Genomic DNA, 19,561 nt, shown 5'->3' on the forward strand with positions numbered 1-19,561 from the left:
GGCTTACCATATAATCCAGCGATCCCACTCCTGGGCAAATATCTAGAAAAGATGAAAACTCTAATTCGAAAAGATACATGCACCCCAATGTTCATAGCAGGACTATTTACAATAGCCAAGACATGGAAGCAACCTAAATGTCCACCAACAGATGAATGGATAAAGAAGATGTGGTACATATATACAATGGAATACTAGTCAGCCATTAAAAAGAATGAAATGATGCTGTTTGTAGCAACATGGATGGACCTAGACATTATCATACTAAGTGAAGTAAGTCAGAGAAAGACAAATTATCACATGATATCACTTAAATGTGGAATGTAAAAAAATGATACAAATGAACTCATTTACAAAACAGAAACAGACTCATAGACATAGAAAACAAACTTATGGTTATCAGAGGGGAAAAGGGTGAGGGATAAATTAGGAGCTTGGGATTTAGAAAAAGAAAATTAAGTAAATAAATAAATAAAATAAAAATATATAAGTTTTTCTTTAACTGTTCCTTTTTCTTCCTAAACTTGTCTTTCCATCCACTTCCCACATCTAATTTTATACTAATATAATATATGCTATGTTTGGAAGTCTTCTATGAATTATTCCTATCAGGTTTCTCAGCAACATAAATATAAATTTAAGGAAAGTTTACATCCTATGATCCGAAGTCTTTAAGTACTGAAAAGTTTCTTCTGGCTAGGGTTATCATTGCCATTATTAGTAACATGTATTTGATTAAAGCAATATATATGGGTTGCTAATTTTGGTAAATAATTGTTAAACATAAAAAATAAATTTTTATTGGAAATGCATCTCTTAATGAGGTGAATGAGGTTGTTTTTCTCTCCCAATCAGTTTATTTCTCTCTCTACTGGAATAAGATACATTAACATCAGATCAGTTCCTTTTTTTATTGTTACAGGTGCTGGTGCTGAGAAACTTCCACATAGTTAAGTACAAGACAAAGGAAGGGTTTTTTTTACAGCAATGCCACAAAAGTTTTTGGACTCGAGTTTTAAGCCAGAAATCATGCAGTGATCAGCAAGAAACTAACATAACATTGTAAAGCAACTATACTCCAATAAAAATTAAAAATTAAAAAAAAAAGAAATCATGCCATGATCCATCATTAGCAATTCTTTTTAAAGGTCTATCAGCTGATGATACAATCAGTTCTTGTGTCCTTCCTTGGTTCTGCGTGCTCCTGTGGTGTCAACATCATCTTCCCTGGGCATTTATGCTGTCAGCCTGTGGCACTCCTCCGAAGTGAAGAGGAGATATTGATACTTCCCACCATACAGTCAGTGCGTGCTGCACTCAGTAACTTCATGGTATGCAAAGAAAAAAACGGACAAAATACTCAAACCCACTTTTCTGGGTAAGGTTTAGCTCAGTGGCCACCAAAACACCTCTGCCTGCTGGTTCCTGGGGATGTCTGTGCAGGTATCCAGCTTTTGCCCGACTCTCATTTCTGCTTTGAGCAGAAGCACAAGCATACCTTGTGCTTCCTCTACACATCTTCATTGCATAAATTAGCTCCTGCTCGGCACTCACTAGAGTTTTCTTCTTGGTGACCACTCAGGCTGGCACATTTGCTGGAGCAGTTTCTCAACACTCATTCTCCTTATTTCTGCAAAAGGTGAACCCATTGTTGTCAGAGCTCTGAGCCGCTGACAAGTCCCCTGCACCACGTTTCATCTCTCTGTGCTCTGAGCCTTGTGCTTTCTTACGAATCCACGTCTATGCCTTCGATTTCTGTGCGTGAGCACAGATGTCTCAGAGAGTTATATGTGTAGCCAAGATCTCTCCTCTTTTAGTCATATTCTTCCCAGACATCCCTCTTGCCCATCTCAAAGATGTTTCCAAACTTAAATTTAATATCTCCAAAACTGAACTTTTGAGTCCTTCCAAACCTCTCCCTCCTAAAAACAATAAACAGAAATGAAACAGGCCAGTTCTCTTCCAGGGCCTCCCATTCCCATTCAGTGACTGGTACTGCTGTCCACCCAGCCAGAAACGTGGGAGTGACCTTGACCCCTCTGTCCTGCCCACTTCCTGTAGCCCATCCCTCACAACCCCTGGAAGGTCCAATCTCTAGCCATCTCTTGGTTTGGCCGCTCTTCTGCATTCCTAACATGCACACTGGTTCTCACCATCTTAGTGGATTCTTGCTCCCAAGGGGCAGTCATGCTGGGCCCCACGAGGCCGGCTCATCCCTCCAACCTTGTCTGACATCATGTTCCCTTTGTTCTCTCTCTCCTCTAACCGCACTGTCTTACTTGGGGGGCTTCCTCCTGCCACAGGCTAATCCCCTTGCTGAAACTGAGTCCCCCTAAAACCGAGTTCCCTTACTAAGTTTATGACTGATCTCTATCCCAAACTTTATTCCCTTTATTGTCCCACCCCTCTTCCCTTTCAGGACTGAGGAGTATCAAAGAAAAGGGGTGGTTTAAGCCAAGCAGGACCCTGCAGGACCTCCCTTAGTACAAAAGCCCCTGTGCTCTGGCTCTGAGTATCCCAGGACCTGCCTTCTTCCAGCAGCCTCTCCAGTCTGGTTGCCTCTCCTGCCTGGCTCGCCTCCCACACTGCAGTCTCTTTGGACTAAGGGGGTGTCCCTCTTGGTCAGACCCGCTCCAGGAGAGGCGGTCCCTTCCTGTCTGACACCCTCTTCATATTATGGGAAGGGCATGTATGGTTCCTAGCAAAGACAATGGGTATTTCTATGCTCGTGTAATGTGTCCAAAATAGATTCATCTTGAAATTTATGGAGTAATCAGAGAACAGAAGCTTCTAATAAGTGTTCCTAGGGAATTATTATAAATTAGTATATATTTACTAGGCATCTGCTGTGCTAGGCACTGATGGGAGAAATAGAAATTTAAGATCAAGTCTCTCTTCCCTCAAAGAAGTAATACGTGCTTGTTGTCAAAATTAAAACAGTTCTGAAGTATAAAGAGTAAAAGTGAAAGGCCCTATTCACTCCCTTTTCAGTCCCTCTTGGTGAGATCTTTCCAAGCTGTTTTCAATGTTCTTAGAGGTAAATATACATGCATCTGTAAATGCACGTATACACATACACCGGGTTTTTAATGGGACTATGCTAGACACATTGTTCTGTAACTTGCTTCTTACAGTTTTACACCTTCCCATGTCCTATGTGCATATAGATCTACCTCATTCTTCTTAGTGGCTGCATCGTGTTTATAATAAGGACATACTATCATTCATTTAACGTTGTGTATTGATGGACATTTAGGTTAGTTCCAGTTTTTCCTTATTAGAGTCACATGCATAAGAAATTAACTTGTATAAATTCAACCATATGTGTTCAGCAAACAGTGAAAACAAACAGAGGAACAATGAAGCAGTAAAAACAATGAGTAAGCATGTGTGGTGAAGAACACGAGCTCTGGAGCCAGACTACTGGATTCAAATCCTTCTCTGCCGCTTAGTAGCTGGGTGATCTTGGGCAAGTTACTTAAGATCTCTGTGCCTCACTTCCTCATCTGGAAAATGGAGGTAGTAATGGTGCTTTTCTCATCGGGTTCTTACAAGGATTAAATGATTAACACATGCAATGCGTTTAGAATAGTTCCTGGTGCATAGGGAGTACTAAATAAATGTTAACTATCATTTTATTATTATTATTATTAATTATTTACAGAGTAGAAGGTATAGAGGAAGTTTTATTAAATATGGCTAACATTTATGAATTGGTTAACATTACTTCAAAATTATTTTGGCTAAAAGAAAGTGGTGGGGTGTACCTACCTTCTCTGGTCTGCAGCTCGAGGGACACTGCAAAGTATGGTAGAATAAGTCCAAGTAAGGCCTTGTTCCCTTTTCTTTTTCACTTAGCTTTTGAACCAGGCAATGGTACAATTATAAATAATCTGAACAGTCTCTATAGTGTGACTTGTGATATAACAAAATTTAAAGATACCTTTATGGATGTGTTTTACTAAACCCAGAGACACTGGGCTGAGCCTACCTTGTGCTTTGGGTCTCCCCAGTAACAGTGCTGATTATATCAGACTTGCACCTGCTAATGCAGTGGCGGTGGGGGGGGGGCCCTTCCCAGCAAGGGTGAGGAAGCCGGTGGATGGCACAACCAGGAGAAGCAGAGACACACCTGAACAGGTAAACAAACTCCTGTTGCTAAGAAGGCAGTAAATCAATCAATCCTGTAAATCTTGGGGCTGCCCCAGACCCTTCTAGTCAAGAATTATAATCTAGTTTCCACGGAGTCCAACTGTGTTACCACGAGGCCAGACGAGGTTGAAGCTTCTGCTCTTCCTACTCCCATGTGAACCATTATAGTAAATCCTCCGTTATTTGAGATTCCTGAGTGAGTCTGATCCTTGACCTCACAGGGTCTAACTCAGACACTAGCAAATGGTTTCATAAAAAAGAAAATATGGCCAGTAAGCAAACACCGGAATGTGTTTGCCCTGCTAGTATGAAACACATACTAACATCACAAGAACCACAAAATATCTCCTTCCTTCTCTTCAACTCTCCTCCTCTTCCTGCTCCTTCTTTTTCCCTTGAAAAAGGCAGATTAAAAAAATATTATAGTATCTTATAAACTTTCAACGAGTAGTAAATAAGTCACAGGGATCTAATGCACAGTATAGTGAATATAGACAAGAGTATTGTACGATAATTATGTAATGTGATGAATATTGTGACAATGGCAATCATATTACAATACATAAATGTCAATGTAACATGCTGTACACAATGTTATATGTCAAATTTATTCAATAAAAAATTATAGTATCCAATTCTGGTGAGGGAGTAAAGAGAATGTATGAGTACAGTAAGTATGGAGAGTCTAAGATCTGTACCCTTTTATCTACTCATTCTACTTCGGGGAATGTCACCGAACAAAACAAAACAAAACAGAGCAACCAACAACCACAACAAAAACCCTAAGTATAGAAAAAGCTTTACATCAAAGATGACCTTCACCATTGTAAACAGTGAATCATTAGAAACAACCTTGCAACTAGTTGTCTGCAATCAATATCCATTTCCCTTGCTCTCTAATTATGATGGAATCCCTGACCTAGGTCAGCACATGGCTGTCAAAATTTATGACTACATTTCCCAGCCTCCCTTGCAGCCAGGTGACCATGTGACTAAGTGCTGGCCAATGGAGATACAAGCAAAAGCGAGGATGTGGCTTCTGACTGAGGCTCCCCTACTCTCTGCCTAGAATGTGGACGTAGTAGTCGTGAGCCAGCTGGGACTGTGCTGATGTGGGCAGCACCCGGGCGATGGCAGAGCAATGAGATGGAAAAAGCCTCTTTGTCTGCACCGTGGAGCCACCATACTAGAGCTGGTCTGTTTGGATAAGAAAACTGTAAATTCAAATTTCCCTTTGTTTGTTGGCCACGCCACATGGCTTGCAGGATCTTAGTTCTCCGACCAGGGATCGAACCTGGGCCCCGGCAGTGAAAGCACTGCATCCTAACCACTGGACCGCCAGGGAATTCCTCCCTTTGTTATTTTGAGTCTCTGTTCCAGCAGGCAAGTCTGCATCTAGCTAAAACACACATAAATCAAAAGGAAACAATGGAGTGGCATGTCCACTTGGTGAGATGTTAGGTAGCTGCTGAAATTAAGTGATGAAGGTGTGAAATAATAATAAACACTCTTAAGATATATTAATTTTTAAAAGGATGAAAAATTTTGCATGTGGATTGATGATTATATCTAAGTAAAGCTCTTATCAGAAAGAAAACATTGGAAATTTTACATTGAAATATTAATAATGGTTATATTTTAGATAATGAAACATTGAAGGATCTATATTTTTTCTTCTCACTTTATTATTTAAAATTTTTTAAAATTTTTTTATTTAAAATTTTTTGAAATAAAAAAACAAGAAAAGAATTGTTAAATAGTATTCCTAGGATGTTCCGGGTATTGGGATTGGTTGCCTTAGGCTAGGCCTCATGTGCAGGTAGCACAGGCATTGGCCAATGTTGTAGGGAACATGGGGAAGACACTCCCAGCAAAGGCTGCCTCACAAGACCACCCCTGATTACAGCAATTCCATTACTGACACGCTCTTTACAATAATTCCATTACTGGCTGCTATTTTATCCCCCCTTTGAGGTAACACACTAAGTGTCTGATACATTGGGATGAATCCCTTAATAGGCTGGAACAGCTTAGTAATTAGTGCTTGTGAGATAAATGGGCATGGGTGGGGGTGAGAAGGCAGATGGGGAAGAAAGGGAAAGTGGGAAACATCAAGAGATAGATGTTATCAACCTTAAGCTTTGCCTAAATGAGGTCTTGTTGACCTAGAGGCTGCTGGCTGTCTACCCAATGTCCATTCTCCCCTTCTTCCTTGCTAATTGATTACCAGGTTGTTGTTTTTTTTTGGTGGGGGGGTGAGCAGTAATTTCCCATCGTGCCTTGCAACTAGTAGTGACGAGGTGACATTTTTTTCCTAATCAGTCAGAAGTGAGAGGAAGTTTAGGAGTGGGGCTTCTGGACAAGCTATGGTTTTCCAGATAAAAATGGACAGAGTTAGTTGACATACTTTTCATTCTTAGCCCTTCCCCCTTCTTCTCATCTGGACCACAAACACAATGCCTGGAGGTACAGTTGACATCTTTTGTTGATGGCATAAAAAGTGTTAAAAGGTAAGTTTCAGAAAAAAAGTAAAATCATGCCTCACATTCAGATATAAAAATGAACATATGTTAAAGATTTTATTGAACTCATGAGGGAACTAAGCAGATGTTATAAGGTACCAAGAAGCACAAATTCATATGGAGTAAAGGAATGTTGAAATGAATGGAAAATGGAGATAAAACTGGCTTTCCACAGGGTAGGAGGGAAGACACTTGAACCTTTACCTGAAAGGGCAGAATCTGCTTAGTTACAGACAGGAATTCTGCATTGCTATTAGTTACCTACAGTTAGTTAGAGTTGTGAAATAGCTGCCTGGGTCTGATCAGGTGGAAGGGTGTGTTACAGATAACAGGTACTTTTCCATCAAAGTACAAATGTTTTTCTCCAGAAGGAAGATTAAAAGAAACTTCAGTGATGGTATCAGCTCTGGACTACAGACCTCTGGACTCCTTTGAAGGGAGAAAAATAAACCCCTATTTTCTTAAGTAATAATTGTTGGTTTCTGCTAAACGCACCAGGGAAGTCCCATCACTTTTACCTTTTAATTTACATAGTGGTCCATCAATAAATTGAATGTCCACTCTCAGGGGTGATAAAGCAGCTTGCAGCAGACCAACGTTCCCACTAACAACAACTAGAAAAGCCAGAAAGAAACGGCAGAATCCATCGCTTTGAAGGCAGTGAAGAGCTGCTGAAGAGACAAGAGCTGGAGGAATTAAGACTCCAGAAAGCAGGGGCTTCCCTGGTGGCGCAGTGGTTAAGAATCCACCTGCCAATGCAGGGGACACGGGTTCGATCCCTGGTCCAGGAAGATACCACATGCCGTGGAGCAACTAAGCCTGTGCGCCACAACTACTGAGCCTGCGCTCTGGAGCCCACGAGCCACAACTGCTGAACATGCGTGCCACAACTACTGAAGCCCACGCACCTAGAGCCCATGCTCCGCAACAAGAGAAGCCACCGCAATGAGAAGCCTGTGCACCTCAACCAAGAGTAGCACCCACTCGCCGCAACTAGAGAAAGCCCGCGTGCAGTAACGAAGACCCAACGCAGCCAAAAAAAAATAAATTAAATAAATTAAAAAAAAAAAAAAAGACTCCAGGGAGCAGAGAACCCCAGAGGGTGAGCTAATGTCTGCAGCCACTTTTATTTACCCTGAGGGCATCTGCCAATTCTGGACACAGGCATGAGGCTGAGAATCCAGACTTTGAGTCTAGAGAGGGCCACTGCTGGGGACAGGCAAACAGCGGAGCTTTTGGCAGAGACCGAGTGGGGAATTCCAAGGACATGTGCCAGATTCTGGGCAACTCTGCATTTCAAGAAACTGAAATTTAAGTGGAAAGCCTCTGAAAAGCAGAGGAAGCTTTTGATAGACTTGCAAGGTGAAGATTTGCATTTGAGACCTGCTGGGGTGCTGATGGGGTGGGTCACTGCAGAGCAAACCCCAGGCTCCCAGGTGGAAGTTGGAGACACAGAGGTAGACTGAGCCCTACCAGGATCTCAATGCAGCCGTGACTCAGTACGGTCTCTGATTAGATTAAGGAGATTGGCTACTCTTCTCATTGGTCTCTTGGAGTAAGGGGTAAACCCTCCCTGGAGGATAATAACATTTGAAGCCTCTACAACTTTTTACAAGCAAAATTTGGCACCTAATAAAAAATTACCAGATATATGAAAAACAAGAGAGAAAAGACAATAGAAACAGACCCACAGTTAAGTCAGATACTGAAGTTACCTGACTTTAAAATCACTATGGTTAACATGTTCAAGAAAATAGAGGAAAAGATGGAGAATTTTACTTGAGTATTGAAATCTGGAAAAATAAATCAAATGGAAGCTCTAGAGCTAAAAAGTACATTAAATAAAATTATAAATTCAGTATATTAGACACAACAGAAGACAGGGTTAGTGAACTGGGGACAAATCAATAGAGAATATACAAATTGAAGCACTAAAGGAAAGAATGGAAAAAATACAGAAACAAGCATTAGGACATGTGTGACACTATGAGACAGTGAAACATATATGTAATTGGTTTCCCAGAAAAAAGAAAGAGAATGGGACAATACAAAAAGAGATAATAACCAAGAGTTTCCCCAAACTGATGAGACATCAAATCATAGATTCAAGAAGCACTATAACTCCAAAGTAAGATAAACACAAAGCCAGCCACACCTAGCACATCATAGCAGGACTGCTGAAAACCAAAGATAAACATAAAATGTTAAGAGAATCCAGAAAAAAAAAAAAGATACATTACCTTTGAAGATTGTTGGCTGACTTTAGAAACAATAAAGCCAGAAGACAATGGAATGGCATCTTTAATGTGATGAAAGAAAATAAACCTGTTAAACATTCCCCAAAGTTTTAGGCATTAGGTTTTATTTAGAGAACAGGGATAGTGAAGATTTCTGATTTTATCTTTTTTTTTTTTTTTGGCCGTACTGCCTGACATGTGGGATCTTAGTTCCCCGACCAGGGATCGAACCCACGCCCCTGCCTTGGAAGCACGGAGTTTTAACTACTGGACCGCCAGGGAAGTCCCCCTCTGATTTTATCTTTTTAATTGTCTTGCATAATATGTGATTTATAAGTTATCTGGAATTAAGTAAAAAAAAAGAAAAAAAAAGTATTCTAGCATTCCATAGAAGTTTTTCAAACTGTAAGCCTACAGCAATGATTAGCTACTTTCTTGCCTTCATAGTCACCTTAGTTTTAATTCATCCCTAAATTTAAATCACAAAACAAATGTTGTATATAGAATTCTTTTTAACTTTAAAAATGGATTAAACAGTAGAACACAGATAGATTACCCAGAACTTAATTCAATAGTATTGATACCATGGTTTAATTTACTTCATCATCTCTGCCCTTATTTTATTTTATTTTTCAAAGTTAGTACATTGCCTACGTACGCATCTTTTGGGAGACAGATGAATGGAGTACTTGTGTTAAACATCTGGGACCAGGATATGTCAGAGATTCAAAACCAGGACACAGAACATGAGGGCTAAATGCTTCTAGAATGATTCTACCCGAGTCACAGGTGAGCAGGCCAACTCCTTTCTGATAGTACCTGAGATCTATTCTCCCAGCCCATGTCTCCTGAGTCTCGGAGTAACTCTCATCTGATATTTTCATAACTCCTTTCAGCTTCTATCATTTTCAAGGGTGACTGAAATTATGTATTCCCAATCAGATGGGAACAAACCTCCCTCTCCACCCGCTTGTTTTCTCTGTTCCTTCCAGTCTTCTCATCCAGCCAAGATGCTGAATAAAACGACCATATCTCCTAATATCAGTGAAACTGAAAACTTACCAGACTGAAAGTATGAATCATCATTCAAATTCCCCCCAAAATTCTAGTTTATAACCACTCCTCGGAAATTCCCATTTATAAGTAGAAAAATCAAGAATGAAGTTATTTTCTTTTCAAATCCATTTCTCCATCTATAAAAAAATTAGTTTACCACACAACTTAACCCACTGCATGTATATTGTTCTGATCCAAGCAACTATAAATAAAGCTGAACTGCCAAAACTTCCTGTTTCTTTTCATTTTTTCTAGCAAGAATTGGTAACATTTAGCATTAAATTTCACTGTCATGCAAAGGATGTTTAAGGATTTTCCGGTTTTACTCCACCGGAAGTAGGAACAGTTATGCAGAAGTCCCCTGATTCTTTATCACCACAAAACCCACAGCAACCAAAACACATACACAAATTAAGAATTCTTCATCTCAAGAAATTGCAGTTGAAGCCACTAAATGTAAGAGCAACAGAAAAGAGGCAGATTAATAAAATACAGTAAGACCCATAAAAGTTGAATTATGCATTTTCATCTTGAAAGATACTGCTGTATTGCCCTCTTAAGAGTTGGACCAATTTAACCTTCCACAAGTAAGGTATGAGGGTGCCTATTTCCACATAGCCTTGTTATCATAGCATGGTATCCAATTTTTTTTCAATCTGAGAGGTAAAAAGTGGTATTTTGGTGTAGTTTTATATTTAGTATGTCATCATGAATGAGATTAGTAATTTTTTGTATGCTTACAAACCATTTATATTTCCTTTTCAGTGAATCATATTTTAGTAGCTTTTGCCCAGTTTTCTATTTTGGTCTTTTTCTTATCAAATTGTGAGAGTTCTTTATGTACTAAAGAGATTTGTCTCTGATGTGAACTGGCAATATTTTCCCCCGTTTTGCCATTCGTCTTTTGCCTTGACTAAGAAGTTGATTTGGCCCAAGGTAAAGAACTTTAATTTCAAAGCTTTCCTAAGTGGTTGTGTCCTCAAAGGAGGCTACGGAGGTAGGAGACTCTTGTCTGGAAAGACACAGCAATCTGCCTGCTTCCTATGCCCTGTCAGGCCCGTGGGCAACGCCTGCAGGTCAGCAGAGGAAAAAAGGGAACAGGTGTCGCTCGCATGGTGTGTGCAGAGTCCTCCCGGTGGGGGCCAGGAACACTGGCACACAGGGCACCTTTGGGAACACGTTTCTCTGCCCGAAGATGGATTTAGGCGCACATCCCACCCGAGGCTTCCCCCAGAGAGTCGGAGGGCACCAGGAGGGGGGGGTCGTGTTTCCCTCTCCTGGTGGAGGGTGTCAGAGCGTGTGCAAAGCCTCTTTCAGACCGTCCACGGCTCCTGGTGAGATTCTAGACCCAACACATTCATTTTGGGAAAGGTGGTGCAGGGGCTACTCGTGTCCTGGGGATTGTCCCGGTGTAGGGAGAGGGCCAGATCCTAGCGCACGGTTTCTCCACGGTGCCCCGGCAGGCAGCGGTACTGTCGTCCCGGGTGAGGTGGGGGCCGGGTAGCTTGCCCAGGTACCCAGGGCTGGAACCGGCTGCCGGGTGCCGGGCCCAAGCTCTCAAGCCCCAGCCCTCGGCAGTGCTAGAGCGGGTCCAAGGAAGGGCCTTGGGATTCGCAATGGAAGGGCCAACAGCCTCACCGGAGTAAACTTTCTGGGGTCTGAGACGGACTCTAGCTTCCATTCCCGGGTCCTGCCAAGGGCGGGTGTAACCATCTCTCAAAGCTCGGCCAGGACCTGTGCTCAACCACCCAGGCTCTGCTCTCGACCTCTGAGCATTTCACACACTGCCCTCAGTTTTTATGCACCCTTGTCTTTTTGTTTGTTTTTTGGCCGCGCCACGTGGGATCTTAGTTCCCCGACCAGGGATGGAACCCGCGCCCCCTGCACTGGAAGCGCAGCGTCCTAACCCCTGGACCGCCAGGGAAGCCCCTGTGCACCCTGGTCTTATTTCCTCACCTAGACATCCGACATCGGCCGCGCAGAGGTTTACGTGTATGGACCACATCCGACGGCAGAGCGCTTCGGCAGCCGGCGGATCTCCACGGATCTCGTCGCCGACAGCGTGTGGGGACCGGCTCAGGAGGGCCAGCAATGAGCGGAGAGGCGCGAGGGCAAGGGACCGGGAAGTTCACCGAGGGGAGGCCCCGGCGGGGTGATGGACGGCGGGATGAAAAGCCGGACTTTAGGGGGTACATCACATCTGGCCCAGTCTGGTGGGGGCGGGGGGCGGACCCGGCTGCAGAAGGTCCAGACTCTCCCTCGGGGGGAAAAAGGGACTTCCTGCCAGGTGCTCTGGCCTCTTTCGAGGTTTCTGGAGAAACGAAGCCAGGCTCCATTTCCTCAAGTCAGGCAAACCGGGCCGGGCCAGCAGTCCCGCCCTGACAAGTGCCTCAGCCCTCAGAGGCTAGGCCGGCGGTCTCCGCAGCTCCGGGCTGAGGCCTACAGCACCTCGCGGCCCGGGTCTTCCCGCCAGCCCCGCCCCCGACCCCCAGCAAGTCCGGGGTTGGGGTCTTCGCCCCAGCTCCTTCTCGCCCTCCCCTCTGCCCACCCACATCTTCCCCCAGTCTCCAGCCAGGGTCCTCGCCCCACCCTTGTCCCGCACTCCCGCCTCGCCCCCGGGTCCGTCTTAGCCCCGCCCACAGCCTACCCACAACCCCGCCCCCATCTTAGCCCCCGCCCACAACCCTGCTTCGCCACCGCGTGGGGGCGGGGCGGCCCGGCGACAGAGGCTGCGGGGGCGGGGCCGGCCTCACCCGGAATGAAAACAAACGGCGGCCGCCGCCGCATCCGGGCATTCGGCGGGTCGCGGTTGGCGCTGCTGTGGCGCAGGTGAGGAGACGGCGGCTGGGCGTCCAGTCCCAGACCCGGGTCTCAGCCGCGCCGCCTGGCGCCCCCGCTCCCCCGGCGCGACCCCGACGCCAACCCCGTGTGGGTCGGGCGCGACCGCAGCGGCGGGAGGTGGGCGCCCTGCGCGGAGGCTCGGCCGGGACTGGGGTCGGCGGGCCGGGGCTTCAAGTCGCGCCGGCCGTTCGCCGCGCCCTAGGTTTGCTCTGGGCTGGGCAGAGGTGCTGGGTATTTAAGAAGATTGAATAGTGTCTTTGGAGGGAGAAAGAGAAATATATGTATATATTAAAATTAATTAGCCATACAAAAAGCTTGAGTCATAACACTGTAATTCCAGATATGCCATTTGGGATTTGTTTGCAAAGACAGATTTTCTTTGCTGTTTAATGAGAAAACACTGTTTATTTTCTCCAACCTTGACGATCTGATTCTGTATTTCTCAACTCCTTCCCATACTCTTATTTTTTAATACAAGATTCTTGTAATAGTCTGCCTAAGAGAAAAATTAATGTATTTTGAATGAATATATATATAGATATATATTTGAAAAGCTCTGGGGAAAGGTAGCGTTGATCGATTTATTACAAAAGTGAAAGTGAAATTTTAAAGGAACGTTTGATACCCTTTCGCTTTCAGTTTAGAGCAGTAGTACTAATGAATTTCTGCTTTTGGTGGGGGGCTGTGTTGCCGAACATTGTATGGCATGCATGAAACGTTCAGTTCTCCAGTTAAAATCGGAAACTGATTTATTAAACCTTTTTCCCTTTTGATTTGATTCAAAATATGTATCCTCGTTTATTCGGTTGTCTGGAAGTGAAGTTTTGTAAGTTTCAAGACAGTGGTGTAATCTTTTCTCAAACATGAGTGGTGGTTCATAGACCCTCCTTGCTGTTTATTTGCTGGTTGGGTGGAGTGTGGGCCGAACACTAGGTTTAGGAAATCCCTTGAGACTTTGATCAGGTAGCTGCTTGGATGGCACAGGGCTGTGCATTCAGCCTTCGAGATAGCTTGGCTCCAGTAAATGGCCCTCTCCCCACAAGTGATACTTTAGTGGGAATTTCTGAACATTTATGAGTAGAGAACTAACTTTGTGTAGTGGTCCTGTAAGTTATTTGTGTTTGGAAAGCTAATGCTCGTAAGTGCTAATATGCTTTTCTGTGCGAGAAGCAGTTTATTAGTGCTTGAAAATCTGGGGTTCTTTTGTAGGTTACCTGGATGCACACAGCCCCCTCTTTGATGTGTTTTTTTTCTTTATCCCTTTTCTCCCCGCTATCCTGATTACCCTTTTTCTTGCCTCCAAATTGATATAAAATAGATTTGAACTTTCTTTTAAGACACTTGTTTATGGAATACACTTAAGTTCTCAAACTTGATTTAAAAATCGGGTGAATTGAGTTTTGGGGAGTGTGGAATACAGGCCCTGAATAAAAAAAAGAAAGTTACTTATCTAGGTTACATTAACTCTTAACATATTTTTTCACTCCCTAGAATGTGTCTTCATCCTTCAGGAGTAATAACTTTTGACTTTTCTTACTGCTTATCTGTTTTGGCTGTACTGCCCCTGTCAGCTGTTTCATTCTCTAGCAGCCTCACTCACCCCTTTGAGTTGGTGTGCTAGTGAAGGACGAGTAGACAGCTCCATTGCTGCGTGTGATTCTTTGGGAGAGAGTAGTTACATACACAGGACAGAGAAGCAGCAGGGGATTTCGCGACAGAAGGCAGAATCCAGTGGTCCAGTGTTGTAGGCAGAAGTTCCAATGCTAGTTATGATGCTGCCTAATTTTGCATCCTTGATCGAGTCATTTTACAAACTTGGGCCTTGGTTTTCTCATCTGTAAAATGATGGCCCAGCCAGTATTGATTTGAATAGTATATGTAGATTTGCTTTTATGCTTTATCACAAAATAGCATGCATAACTTTTCTAGTATTGTGAACACTAAATTTTTAATTTAAAAAATTAAGATATAGAAAATATTTATTATTGATAGTTCATGGTTCAAGCTAGCTTTTCTTCATGTATACCTGCCAGGTTGATTGGTCTTTTGTGTTGAAATAGCCAACATACAGGAGAATTGATAAGCTCTGCATCAAATTGTTTAAGTTCACTACTTTAGGGATTTATCTTATCTTTTCTCTTAGAGAATAATAGCAGGTTAAGAAATAGAAAAGTGTAATAAACCTTGCTACATATTAGCAACTTTGAAATATGTATTTTTATGTAATATATATAATTGCATATGTAATATATATTTCAGTCTGTATGTAATATGTATATCTTTTAGAGAAGCCTGGAGCTAGTTAAAACCTAATCTAAAAGTAATTTAGATTAAACTGGAGAAGGAGGAGTGGAGGAGACCTCTGCTTGCTCTACAAAACCCGTCAGTGTATTAGGTAAGTTATAAAACACTTTGAAATGTGGCGTGGGGTATCATTGATGTACTGTTTTGCTTTCAAGGATGGCGCAAAAGAAATACCTCCAAGCAAAATTGACCCAGTTTTTAAGGGAAGACAGAATTCAACTCTGGAAGCCTCCATATACAGATGAAAATAAAAAAGTTGGTTTGGCATTGAAGGTATTTTTCTTTTAAGACATTAATACTTAGTTGTGTTGTAAGTCTCCTTGGTAAGTAAGATTCTGAAGTCACCAGAAATTGCCAGGCACAACCAGGTAAACTTTTGTCATAACCAAAAACATTAGTGAAAAGCAGGTTCCCACATTTTATTAGCAGTTGGCAAGCTTATTTTTATTTAAAAAGATTTTATTTATATGAGAATGGCATCTAATTATTTTGGCATATATCATTTCTAATACCTTCACGATGTTACCTAAGTTTACTAATCTGGGTGTTCCTGCTAGCGGGGCAGTTCCAGTCAGAAGCTTAGTGTGTGAGCTGTTCAGGGTTAGCGTTCTGGTGGGTTCTCAGCCCTCCTTGCTACTGTGGTCTGCTGTAAGACAATGCTTCCCTCCCCCAGCTTTGTTTACACTATGACTATCTGTTCATTTTTCCAAAATATATTTTCCTAATAATTATGCCTCGGTTTTTTATGGTATCATCAGAAATGGCATCATTTTACATAAGTGAAACTTCTAGAAATTGAAGTTTGCCTGCCTTTCGAAGCTGAGGAACATTAATCATTTTTGATAGAAATCTATTACATTGGAATATCCTAGAATGTACTTCTCTGTTTTCTCAGTCTGAGTATATTGAGATAAACAGTGTAACATTTATCAAGGACTAAGGATTGTCAGGAGGGCATCAAATTGTCCTGTGTTGTGACACAGTGACGTGCTTGGGAGGTGATAGCTGTGTCAGGATCTTAGAGTTTTCCTGTCTCTCTCGTTCCTGACAGGACTCACTTCTTAGTTGTTGCAAACCTTCTGATCTTTCTTCTGAATCTGCTTGTTATAAATTCTTGGCTTAGAAACTAGGTGTGACATAATAAGAAAGCTGTTTTCTGTCCCCAGTTCCTGGCACGGAGCTCCTAAAACCCTTGGAAATTCCCGAGTGGTAAGGGTGACAGGGGCATCTATTGTTCTAAGAGGCAGCTCTTTGGAGAGAGCTTCAGGGTGGGGCTGCTCGCCTAAAAGACCAGACTTTGATTAGAAGCTTGCAACTTTCAGCCCTACCCTCCCACCTCTGGTGAGGGCAGAGGGCTGGAGATCAAGCTACTCACCAACGGCCAGTGATTTAATCAATCCCAGTGATTTAATCAATCGTGCCTACATAATGGAGCCTTCATAAAAACCCTTAAATGATGGATTTTGGGAGCTTCCAGATTGGCAGACACGTCCATGCGCCAGAGAGTAGCACATTGCAGCTCCACAGGAACAGAAGCTCCTGCACTCTGGACCCTTCCAGACTTTGCCATATGTACATCTCCATATAGATGTTCATTTATACTCTTTATCATAAACTATAATAATAAGTAGAGCATTTTCCTGAGTTCTGTGGAGTTGTTCTAGCAAATTACCAAGCCTGAAGGGGTAGGGGTTGTAGGGACCCTTGACTTTGTAGCCAAGTCAGACAGAAGTGTGGGTAACCTGGGGGCCCGATACCTGGTGCTTGAAATGAAGGCAGACGTGTGGGATTGAGCCCTTAGCCTGTGGAGTCTGCCTCTAACTCCAGGTCGTTAGTGACAGAACTGAATTGAATTGTAGGACATCCAGTTGGTGTCAGAATTGGTTGGTGTCAGGAGGGGGAAAAAAACCCTCACTGGGTAATTATGTTTATGTTTTCTAGAGAATTACAGAAAGTTTTGTTTTTTGTTAAATTTATTTTATTTATTTATTTTTGGCTGTGTTGGGTCTTAGTTGCTACGCACGGGCTTTCTCTAATTGCGGTGAGCGGGGACCACTCTTCTTTGTGGTGCACCGGCTTCTCATTGCGGTGTCATCTCTTGTTGTGGAGCACGGGCTCTAGGCGTGCAGGCCTCAGTAGTTGTGGCCCACGGGCTCTAGAACGCAGGCTCAGTAGTTGTGGCGCACAGGCTTAGTTGCCCCATGGCATGTGGGATCTTCCCGGACCAGGGCTCGAACCCGTGTCCCCTGCATTGGCAGGCAGATTCTTAACCACTGCGCCACCAGGGAGGTCTTCTGATCTGTTTTGTAACTTATGTGTAGCATGAACATCTCCCCTATTATAAATATATACTTACACCATCATCTAACCTGACTTGTTCTCACAAGTTAGGAAAATTAGAATGTTTTCTCTGTTTGTGTTTTTGGTTTTTTTGTCCCCACCCTTTAGTGGTATTGAACAGTTCATTATTCCTTAAAATAATTATGTATATACTGCAGTTACATAAGTCACAGCCCACCTTGCTTTTCCCCCCTAGCGTAATCCCAACTGGTCTTACTTTCTCTCTTGGGCCTATTTTCCTGTCCTTTCCTGGTTTTGATGTTTCCCTGGGTCCTCTCTAAACTCTACACCTCTCAAGATGTCAAGCCACAGTCTGGATTTCACTATAACGGGGGTGACCACCACTCATTAGTTTTTTCGCCTTAGAGTCCCACGTGCACTGTTCTGTATTATACTTTTTTTCTTTTTTGAGTTGGTACTGTATTGATCTGTGTTTTTAAATTTTTCTTCATAGGACCTTGCTAAGAAGTACTCTGACAAGCTAGAATGTTGTGAAAATGAAGTAGAAAAGATAATAGAAGAAATACGTTGCAAAGCAGTGGAGCGTGGCACAGGCAATGAGCACTATAAAGCAACAGGAATCGCTACAATCGAAGTCTTCTTACCACCACGGGTGAAAAAAGTGAGTAGTTTCCCCAAATTTACATAGTTACTAATGCTTAGTTAACTTGGTAATGCGATTAAATAAATTATGAGTTCTTTTTGAAGATACAATCCAAAGATAAAATTCTTTTCAGTTACTTTACATGTTGAACATTTAAAAACTTAAAAGTCAATTTTATGGATTCTTAAGCTGGAACATTTACAAAGTAGTCTGGCCTGCAGGCTTCACAGAGCTGTGCGTCACATTCTTACCTTTTCTAGAGTTTGAATGAACATTTAGCAAAAATGGGGAATAAAAGATTATTTCAGATTTTCTAAAACTGTGTGCAGTAGGACACATCACAAAGGAATTCGTCTTTTTTTTCTATGCCAGTGGAAGCCAGAGGCATAGCTGAGCGCCCAAGCAGGGCCACCGTAACCTGGGCCACCTGTGTCAGGGCCACGTCCTCAGTAGTTGAAGTCCAGAAATGTTACTGAGGCAGGGCACCCAAGGGTGCCTCTTCAGACTGATCAATGTTAATTATTCTCAGAAGAAATGAAAGTAAGTGTGTATAAGAGTTACCATATGACCCAGCTATTTTACTCCAAGAGGAATGAAAGCTATGTCTACACAAAAACTTTTACATGAACGTTTGTAGCAGCTCAGTTCACAATAGCCAAAAGGTGGACACAACCCAGATGTCTGTCGGTGGATAAATGGAGTGCACCCATACAATGAATATTATTCAGCCATAAAAAGGAACGAAGTACCGATACTCTACAACATGAATGAACCTCAAAAACATTATGCAAGAAGCCAGACACAAAAAGCCACATACTGTGTTGTTCCATTGATATGAAATATCTAGAGTAGGCGAATCCATAGAGACAGAAAATATATTCATGGTTGTCTGGGGTGGGGGAAGGGGAGGGAATAGGAGGTATGGCACATGTTTGGTTGGGGAGATGGTGAAAATGTTCTGAAATTTGATTATGATAACGGTTGTATAACTCTGTAAATACACTAGAAACCATTGACTCATACTTTTAGACAGGGAACTTTAAGGTATGTAAGTTACATCCCTATAAAGCTGTTGAAAGTTTCTAGGAAAAACAAAGAGCTTTATTAGAAGAAGGAAGTTATATATATATCTATCTCAGAATGCCAGTTCGGGAATTTAAAGGACAGTATGTATATACAGGACTCTTCATTGCTAGTATCAAGTACCTGGGAAACCAGACCACCAGTCAGAAAGCTGATTGGTGAGTATGGAATCAGAGCAGATGATTTGCGTGGTCTCATAGGTGTCCCTGGTGGTCCCATATTTTCCTCTGAAGCCCAGCCATCCGAGAAGGAAAGGTTCCAAGAACACGTCTTGCTGCTCCCTCCTCAGTGGGAGCGCTGAAGGGACTATCTCTTTTGCTCACTGAGGTGGCCCCAGTGCCAGAGGTTGTGGGATGGGTCCTTGTGGAGCAGAGGCCAGCTCCCTTGAGTAGACAGGGGACACACCCCGCTGAGCAGCTGAC

The 19,561-nt window shown here is 42.8% G+C and overlaps 1 protein-coding gene and 1 long non-coding RNA gene across 4 annotated transcripts in view; one reads left to right on the plus strand and one right to left on the minus strand.

Moving 5' to 3' along the window:
* Positions 1 to 1,126: 1,126 nt before the first annotated feature.
* On the minus strand, positions 1,127 to 12,562 carry LOC309631993. Its single transcript, XR_014246683.1, has 3 exons — positions 11,924 to 12,562; positions 3,772 to 4,546; positions 1,127 to 1,922 (listed from the first exon to the last, which is right to left on the minus strand). It is a non-coding gene; the product is annotated as an uncharacterized lncRNA (long non-coding RNA).
* A 116-nt stretch (positions 12,563 to 12,678) lies between these two features.
* NUB1 (negative regulator of ubiquitin like proteins 1) overlaps positions 12,679 to 19,561 on the plus strand; it is a 28,407-nt gene continuing 21,524 nt past the window's right edge. The window contains exons 1-3 of one of the 3 annotated variants that reach the window (XM_082398948.1): positions 12,679 to 12,796; positions 15,268 to 15,385; positions 17,907 to 18,074. In XM_082398948.1, the coding sequence (XP_082255074.1) occupies positions 12,726 to 12,796; positions 15,268 to 15,385; positions 17,907 to 18,074 (357 nt within the window). In that variant the 5' untranslated portion in view covers positions 12,679 to 12,725. Of the gene's footprint in view, positions 12,926 to 12,989; positions 13,011 to 15,267; positions 15,386 to 17,906; positions 18,075 to 19,561 lie in introns of those variants that run through there. The other 2 variants (XM_082398949.1, XM_082398950.1) reach the window with 2 other exon arrangements.

This window comes from Balaenoptera borealis, assembly GCF_965194805.1.
Source record: "Balaenoptera borealis genome assembly, chromosome: 7".
Classification (NCBI taxonomy): Eukaryota; Metazoa; Chordata; class Mammalia; order Artiodactyla; family Balaenopteridae; genus Balaenoptera; species Balaenoptera borealis.